Source organism: Palaemon carinicauda, chromosome 14 (assembly GCF_036898095.1).
Source record: "Palaemon carinicauda isolate YSFRI2023 chromosome 14, ASM3689809v2, whole genome shotgun sequence".
Classification (NCBI taxonomy): Eukaryota; Metazoa; Arthropoda; class Malacostraca; order Decapoda; family Palaemonidae; genus Palaemon; species Palaemon carinicauda.
Genome location: NC_090738.1, coordinates 23,591,811 through 23,601,810, shown reverse-complemented (window position 1 = coordinate 23,601,810; position 10,000 = coordinate 23,591,811). Strand labels below are relative to the sequence as shown.

At 37.6% G+C, this 10,000-nt stretch overlaps 1 protein-coding gene across 1 annotated transcript in view; it reads left to right on the top strand.

The window, feature by feature from the left end:
* The window catches only part of LOC137652706 (cell adhesion molecule Dscam2-like), a 466,536-nt gene that overhangs the window by 352,280 nt on the left and 104,256 nt on the right, over window positions 1-10,000 (top strand). Inside the window, exon 9 of the mRNA XM_068386108.1 lies at window positions 5,346-5,672. Coding sequence (XP_068242209.1) covers window positions 5,346-5,672 — 327 coding nt within the window. The remainder of the gene's footprint in view (window positions 1-5,345; window positions 5,673-10,000) is intronic.

Sequence of the window (10,000 nt, the reverse complement as noted above, 5' to 3'; positions counted from 1 at the left end):
CCACCTGTACGGCTAGAAACTATGCTTGGCAGGGACCCTATCGACTCAGCTATCAAGAGAGACTAAAAGTTTATGACAAGTCCCCCTACATATTCCTGTCGAATTCAGGATTCTGTTCATAGACTTGAAATAGACCCATCTCCACCATGATAGCTGAATCGTGAGTTTGCAACACGTGGTTATTTTAATGAACATATATCACAAGCACACGTGATTTTAATTAATGTAAATATCACCCACGAAATGCATTTAATACCGAATTCTATCTTGGGAAATACATATCCACTTGGAATTCATTTTATGGTAACAGCTTCTGGCCGGGTGGTGATTCGAACCACCACCTGTACGGCTAGAAACTATGCTTGGCAGGGACCCTATCGACTCAGCTATCAAGAGAGACTAAAAGTTTATGACAAGTCCCCCTACATATTCCTGTCGAATTCAGGATTCTGTTCATAGACTTGAAATAGACCCATCTCCACCATGATAGCTGAATCGTGAGTTTGCAACACGTGGTTATTTTAATGAACATATATCACAAGCACACGTGATTTTAATTAATGTAAATATCACCCACGAAATGCATTTAATACCGAATTCTATCTTGGGAAATACATATCCACTTGGAATTCATTTTATGGTAACAGCTTCTGGCCGGGTGGTGATTCGAACCACCACCTGTACGGCTAGAAACTATGCTTGGCAGGGACCCTATCGACTCAGCTATCAAGAGAGACTAAAAGTTTATGACAAGTCCCCCTACATATTCCTGTCGAATTCAGGATTCTGTTCATAGACTTGAAATAGACCCATCTCCACCATGATAGCTGAATCGTGAGTTTGCAACACGTGGTTATTTTAATGAACATATATCACAAGCACACGTGATTTTAATTAATGTAAATATCACCCACGAAATGCATTTAATACCGAATTCTATCTTGGGAAATACATATCCACTTGGAATTCATTTTATGGTAACAGCTTCTGGCCGGGTGGTGATTCGAACCACCACCTGTACGGCTAGAAACTATGCTTGGCAGGGACCCTATCGACTCAGCTATCAAGAGAGACTAAAAGTTTATGACAAGTCCCCCTACATATTCCTGTCGAATTCAGGATTCTGTTCATAGACTTGAAATAGACCCATCTCCACCATGATAGCTGAATCGTGAGTTTGCAACACGTGGTTATTTTAATGAACATATATCACAAGCACCCGTGATTTTAATTAATGTAAATATCACCCACGAAATGCATTTAATACCGAATTCTATCTTGGGAAATACATATCCACTTGGAATTCATTTTATGGTAACAGCTTCTGGCCGGGTGGATATGTATTTCCCAAGATAGAATTCGGTATTAAATGCATTTCGTGGGTGATATTTACATTAATTAAAATCACGTGTGCTTGTGATATATGTTCATTAAAATAACCACGTGTTGCAAACTCACGATTCAGCTATCATGGTGGAGATGGGTCTATTTCAAGTCTATGAACAGAATCCTGAATTCGACAGGAATATGTAGGGGGACTTGTCATAAACTTTTAGTCTCTCTTGATAGCTGAGTCGATAGGGTCCCTGCCAAGCATAGTTTCTAGCCGTACAGGTGGTGGTTCGAATCACCACCCGGCCAGAAGCTGTTACCATAAAATGAATTCCAAGTGGATATGTATTTCCCAAGATAGAATTCGGTATTAAATGCATTTCGTGGGTGATATTTACATTAATTAAAATCACGTGTGCTTGTGATATATGTTCATTAAAATAACCACGTGTTGCAAACTCACGATTCAGCTATCATGGTGGAGATGGGTCTATTTCAAGTCTATGAACAGAATCCTGAATTCGACAGGAATATGTAGGGGGACTTGTCATAAACTTTTAGTCTCTCTTGATAGCTGAGTCGATAGGGTCCCTGCCAAGCATAGTTTCTAGCCGTACAGGTGGTGGTTCGAATCACCACCCGGCCAGAAGCTGTTACCATAAAATGAATTCCAAGTGGATATGTATTTCCCAAGATAGAATTCGGTATTAAATGCATTTCGTGGGTGATATTTACATTAATTAAAATCACGTGTGCTTGTGATATATGTTCATTAAAATAACCACGTGTTGCAAACTCACGATTCAGCTATCATGGTGGAGATGGGTCTATTTCAAGTCTATGAACAGAATCCTGAATTCGACAGGAATATGTAGGGGGACTTGTCATAAACTTTTAGTCTCTCTTGATAGCTGAGTCGATAGGGTCCCTGCCAAGCATAGTTTCTAGCCGTACAGGTGGTGGTTCGAATCACCACCCGGCCAGAAGCTGTTACCATAAAATGAATTCCAAGTGGATATGTATTTCCCAAGATAGAATTCGGTATTAAATGCATTTCGTGGGTGATATTTACATTAATTAAAATCACGTGTGCTTGTGATATATGTTCATTAAAATAACCACGTGTTGCAAACTCACGATTCAGCTATCATGGTGGAGATGGGTCTATTTCAAGTCTATGAACAGAATCCTGAATTCGACAGGAATATGTAGGGGGACTTGTCATAAACTTTTAGTCTCTCTTGATAGCTGAGTCGATAGGGTCCCTGCCAAGCATAGTTTCTAGCCGTACAGGTGGTGGTTCGAATCACCACCCGGCCAGAAGCTGTTACCATAAAATGAATTCCAAGTGGATATGTATTTCCCAAGATAGAATTCGGTATTAAATGCATTTCGTGGGTGATATTTACATTAATTAAAATCACGTGTGCTTGTGATATATGTTCATTAAAATAACCACGTGTTGCAAACTCACGATTCAGCTATCATGGTGGAGATGGGTCTATTTCAAGTCTATGAACAGAATCCTGAATTCGACAGGAATATGTAGGGGGACTTGTCATAAACTTTTAGTCTCTCTTGATAGCTGAGTCGATAGGGTCCCTGCCAAGCATAGTTTCTAGCCGTACAGGTGGTGGTTCGAATCACCACCCGGCCAGAAGCTGTTACCATAAAATGAATTCCAAGTGGATATGTATTTCCCAAGATAGAATTCGGTATTAAATGCATTTCGTGGGTGATATTTACATTAATTAAAATCACGTGTGCTTGTGATATATGTTCATTAAAATAACCACGTGTTGCAAACTCACGATTCAGCTATCATGGTGGAGATGGGTCTATTTCAAGTCTATGAACAGAATCCTGAATTCGACAGGAATATGTAGGGGGACTTGTCATAAACTTTTAGTCTCTCTTGATAGCTGAGTCGATAGGGTCCCTGCCAAGCATAGTTTCTAGCCGTACAGGTGGTGGTTCGAATCACCACCCGGCCAGAAGCTGTTACCATAAAATGAATTCCAAGTGGATATGTATTTCCCAAGATAGAATTCGGTATTAAATGCATTTCGTGGGTGATATTTACATTAATTAAAATCACGTGTGCTTGTGATATATGTTCATTAAAATAACCACGTGTTGCAAACTCACGATTCAGCTATCATGGTGGAGATGGGTCTATTTCAAGTCTATGAACAGAATCCTGAATTCGACAGGAATATGTAGGGGGACTTGTCATAAACTTTTAGTCTCTCTTGATAGCTGAGTCGATAGGGTCCCTGCCAAGCATAGTTTCTAGCCGTACAGGTGGTGGTTCGAATCACCACCCGGCCAGAAGCTGTTACCATAAAATGAATTCCAAGTGGATATGTATTTCCCAAGATAGAATTCGGTATTAAATGCATTTCGTGGGTGATATTTACATTAATTAAAATCACGTGTGCTTGTGATATATGTTCATTAAAATAACCACGTGTTGCAAACTCACGATTCAGCTATCATGGTGGAGATGGGTCTATTTCAAGTCTATGAACAGAATCCTGAATTCGACAGGAATATGTAGGGGGACTTGTCATAAACTTTTAGTCTCTCTTGATAGCTGAGTCGATAGGGTCCCTGCCAAGCATAGTTTCTAGCCGTACAGGTGGTGGTTCGAATCACCACCCGGCCAGAAGCTGTTACCATAAAATGAATTCCAAGTGGATATGTATTTCCCAAGATAGAATTCGGTATTAAATGCATTTCGTGGGTGATATTTACATATATATATATATATATATATATATATATATGTGTGTGTGTGTGTGTGTGTATATATATATATGTGTGTGTGTATATATATATATATGTGTGTGTGATGTGTTTATGTATATATATGTAGGTGTTTGCGTGTTTATATATTTTGTAGGAATTACATTAGATGTGAAATTTTACAATATGATGTAGAAATTCATACTATTTTAAATTCACAAAGAAATCAGATTCTCTTTATCTTACGGCTTTAATATACAGACGGGTATATATTATTTCCAAGCTTAGGATAATCTGTTTCTGATCTTCTCCAGAGTTGATAGACATTAAAAAAAATATAAGACGTTATATAACGTAAAAAATATTAGTTAAAATTGCTGTAGTCTGAAATGTTGCTTATAATCTTGACTGTCACCCGTGTTTTTATTTTATTTTGTTGTCGAGAGAAAAGTCTAAATTCTTTTGATAAATCTTTGCAGTGAAGGTGAAAATTGTTAATTTAATTTATGGGAATTAAATTATTGAAAAGATGTTGTTAGCCAATATGGGATTGAGATGTAAATTCCATTATTAACCTATAGGATTTTTTTCAGCTCTTTAATTAACCATTGAGAGATTATTTGTAAATATTATAGTTTGATAGAAAGATGCAAATTTTATCATTAACTTTGAGAATGGGATGCTCTGTCTCTATGCCTTAGTTAAATACTTAGAAATTCTCCAAAATTTCACCTTATTTCTAATAGTTATTATGTTGCACTTCCATTTTAATCTTAATCTTAACTCTTATTTTACTGTAAAATTAATTTTTGCCGTTAACATTATCATTGCTTTGGCGTAGAGTTAATGTAATAAAGGTATTAATAATTAATCTTTATGAATTTTTTTATACTTATTTTTTCTTTTTGTGTTATTATGCCAATTTTTGGCCATCATTAGGTTTTAAATATATCAGATTTATGTTGTTATTTTCATAAGAACTGATTATTAGGTGTAGTTTTTAAAGGTAATTCTATGTAATAGGATTCAATAAAAGTAATTTTTTCCGTTATAGTTTCATCCAAGATTATTCATTCTTGTAAATAATTCACCACTAACGTTAAGTTCTAGTCTTAGATCACATTTGTAAATCGTAATCATTTAACGAGCCCCATCACAGGTGTATTCAATGACAGGAAAACCAGGTAAGCACCAGATATAACAACTAGAACTTGTTTGTTTAGTTTTCTAACTAATTAATATCTAACCCCTACCCTGTCCTCTAGTACCCCCCAAGCTTAGCCCATTCGTGGCCAATGGTTTGGTGAATGCCGGGGAGCGGGTAACCATCACGTGCACAGTCTCCCGGGGGGACGAGCCCCTCTCATTCCAGTGGCTGTGGGATGGGTCCCCCTTGCCTCTTGGAGGAGGAGGTGTAGTAGGTGGAGGAGGAGGTGGCCACGGGGGCAGCGGCCTGACGGTGATGACAATGAACGCTTTCAGCTCTGTACTCAGCATCGAGAGTGTGCAAAGACACCACGGAGGAGATTATACCTGCGTCGTCACCAATGCTGCAGCCTCCGCCAGCATCACCTACACGCTGACTGTCCACGGTACACTACATGCTCCATCCCGCCCTTTAATCATAACATGCCCTGTTTCTTCTCCAACCCCCTCTGGCCCCTGGTTCTTCTACTTCTGGTATCCTTCCCTGTTTTAAAAGGAAAGGGAAGGTCATGCTAAACTTTCCCCAATCCCCCTTTGGCACGTCTTTTAAAATCTTTTATTATATCTTCGTGGGAATCCTGCTGGTCTCCCTTCTCGTACCTGTTCCATCTTCCTTTCCCAATTACCCATTCCGTCTATCACCCTTCCCTCATCCTTTACCTCCCGCCCACCCCCTTCCATCCTTGTCCCCTAATGTCCATTTCCAGTCCATCAACTTTCCATCCATTCCTCTTAATCTTTTTTGTTATTTTTCTCCTTTTTTTCTCGTCTCTTCGATATGTGTGTGATGAACGAAATCCTAACTTTAGTGTTTTTTATCTGCCCCCTTTACAGTTCCCCCTCGTATTGAACCTTTTTCGTTCCAAGATGGTTTATCCGAAGGCATGCGAACCCGTGTGGTTTGTGGAGTCAATCAGGGGGATTCCCCATTAAAACTGGAATGGCTGAAGGACGGGCGGCCTCTCTCCCTGGGAGGAGGGCCGCCCGATATACAGGTGACGGTCATAGATGAATTCTCAAGTGTCCTTGCCATGACTTTGACGGCGGCGCACTCAGGGCGCTATACTTGCAGGGCGCACAATGAGGCCGCCGTAGTGCGCTTCACAGCCACCCTCAGCGTCCACGGTAAGGTAGTAGTCGGCGGTCTACAGCCTCCACACAGCAATCGCACAGCACCCACCAAAAATATATATATGATTAAAGATAATAATAAAAAAAGTAATAGCACATCTCACGTAGCGTAGCCAAGGTAACGTTCTCTTCTCACACCGAGTTTCACCGCCCACCAACCAAACCACAGCACCTGCGTAGCTACGCCTTGCCACTGCAACGACCATTTCCTACTAATACTACTACTACTACTACTATTACTACTACTACTGCTGCTGCTGCTGCGTTATATCAGCATCTACGTTATATATATCTCACGCTCTGTAGGATTTGCATGGTTTCTTTTTTCCCCCTTATCTCCCACCATGTGCATGCCCTTCCTGTCTCATTATTCCCTCCAGAGTTTTTATTTGAATCTTCTCTGTTCCTTCCCACCGTAGAGCATGGTTCGTTTCTCATTTGGAACAGTGGATAAGGCGATTCTGTTGGTTTACAATTAAAAAGATCCCTTCAATTATTTTTTTTCCTAATTGCTGTCATTCCATATAGACAACGATTAATTGAATTTGCTTAATCTTTTAATTGGAATGCACCAGATGAAGCCTTATCTAGTGCATGTACTTAACAGTAAGACTAATTTTAGTTTAATTTTATAAGATGATATTTCTTGTATGTAAAAGGTATTCTTGCCTCTTTCAAAACTAACATTTTTTTTCCTATTACCTAATGCAGGTTCAGATCTTTAAACTACGTTTGAAGCAATCATTTTAAGGAAACCTTAAACTTTTTCTAACAGACACAAAAAGCGTTATAGTCAAGAGACGAATGATTGATTTAATTGTTCAACGACGTGAAGTTCATTGCAATTATTTTTTACCTGAGCGTTTACAATACACAAGGGTTTAAGCATTATATGAATTTTAAATCAACGTAGAGATAATGGCAAATCTGAATGATGAAATGTTGATATTACAATTTACGACGAGGGAATCAGAGATTTGAAATCATCTTGATCCTTATGAAATTAGCTATTTACTGCGATTGTTGGTTGCAATCTCTGCTTAATCTTAAATTTGCTTTTTAAAGCAGTTTTTCGAGCTCTCTTTCTTTCATAATTTCTCCGCATGGGTGGTAATATCCCACAGTGTGCCTCTCACGCCGTACTGTAAGATTTACTAGAGGGTCTTTGCAGTGTCTCTTCGGACCTCCCCGACACCCCAGCTACACAAATCTTTTAATCTTTTAGTATTCCTCTGTTTTTCTTCCTTTATTCCCTCTTGCTGTCCAACATTCTTTCAACTTTTGCTTCACAGTTTCACTTCGGTGTTGAATGGCCTCCCAAAATCCAGTGCAAGACCATAGGGACCATTTTTTTTCTAATGAGATTTAATTGAAATGTTTATATTTTTAACGTCATGTGCATTAGCAGCTCATGGTATCCCATCATTAGAGGCAGTGTCGTACTCACGCGTGCACGTTTTGTCGCACCTGTATAGCTATTTGATTTGCTTCATATGAAATTTATAACTAAATAAAAAACATATTATTTATTTGAAAAAGTTCGGTGCCAGAATGGGTACCAATGCCCTTTTACCGAACGGTGAACACCTCTTGTCTTCAATGCGTTCCTCTTGATTGCCGTCAGAAGTACTGCCAATTACTGTTATTAACTACCCTGTCATTAAAGGAGATGAGCATTGAATTAAATTATGCCGAAGTGTAATGCTGGTATAGAATAGATGCAGCATTTACAATACGCATTCAATGCGGAGTTGTGAGAGTCGTGCATACGGAAGTTATTTGATGATCCTGGTAAAGTCATGATATTATACCGAACACATCGCTAATAGTTCTAATCAGTCAATAATAATAATAATAATATTATTATTATTATTATTATTATTATTATTATTATTATTATTATTATTTCTTGCAAAGCTACAGCCCTAGATAGAAAAGCAGGATGCTATAAGTCCAGGGGCTCCAACAGGGAAAATAACTCAGTGAAGAAATTAAACAAGGAAAAATTAAATATTTTAAGAACAGTAACAGCATCAAAATAAATATCTATCTAAACTTTACATTTTTTAACAAAACAAGAGGAACAGAAATAAGATAGAATAGTGTACCCGAGTGTACCCTCAAGCAAGAGAACTCTAACCCAAGTCAGTGGAAGACCATGGTACAGAGGCTATAGCACTACCCAAGACTAGAGAACGATGATTTAATTTTGGAGTGTCCTTCTCCTAGAAGAGCTGCTTACCATACTACTGATCATCCTGATCTGAGGTTTGATTGTCTATAACCGATTAGCATATAATTTTAAACATAAAAGTTTATGCATAACTGTAACCTTTGTAGGTAATCGTATCATGATTATTTAGTATTTATTCAATTAAACGATAAATCATGCGGTAATGTTTTAGATAATTGTAGCATAGGTGAATACCTTTTGGTAAGCAAAAGCAACCAACCCGTGTGGATTATGAATCACGATAGTTTTTTGGAAATAATCGAATATAAAAAAATAACTTGTTTCGTCTTAGGAGTTTCTCGTCAATAAATCAGCAAATAGTCTTTTTAGTTGCTGATGTTTTTGTAATTATTCCACTTCTATTAAGATCTGTCTCCTTTTCATTACCGAGCCAGATAATTTTTCTGGATTTCGTTTAATGAACACCCAAAATCAAACTATTGTTCTCTAGTCTTGGGTAGTGCCGTAGCCTCTGTATCATGGCCTTTCACTGTCTGGGGTTAGAGTTCTCTTGCTTGAGTGCACGTTCAGGCACACTATTCTCTCTTATTTCTCTTCCTCTTATTTTGTTAAAGTTTTTATAGTTACATAGGAAACTTTTATTTTAATATTGTTACTGTTCTTAAAATATTTACTTTTCCTTGTTTCCTTTCCTCACTGGGCTACTTTCCCTGTTGGAGTCCTTGGGCTAATAACATCCTGCTTTTCCATCTAGGGTTGTAGCTTAGCAAGTAATAATAATAATCATAATAATGATAATAATAATAATAATAATAATAATAATAATGAAGCAACTGTTTTTCTCGTTTCCCTAATCCTTCATTTGCTATTTGTCGAATCTCCATGATATGCCACATAAAATATTCCAGCATTTATTTCTATTTACATGACCCGTTCACGCGAATGGGATTTTACAGTGAGTTTTACTTTGGCATGAGAAGTAATGTGTATTTCTACATAATTTTCAATGTTAAATGGTTTCCCTAGACGTTTACGAAGAGCTAGCGATTATACTTTCTTTGAGGTTTCATTTAAATTAACCTTACGGTTATTTAGATATTCCATTAAGATATTTCATATAATGGCCTAATCCATGTATCTAACTGTAATTATTTATACAAATTGCAGGTTTTTTTTTTCACTTATCCGATGTGGCATGAGACCTAACATTTTATTATTTTCTCGGTGTAATATATTCTACCACGTCGTACAATATTTATTTATTCAATTAATAATGAAACTTTCTAATATTTCGAATTTATTTGGCTGGAAGTTGTTGGCTGGGAAAGCCATTTATTATTACAGAATATATATCTAATTTCCTCGTATGACAACTTAATTTTGTACAGT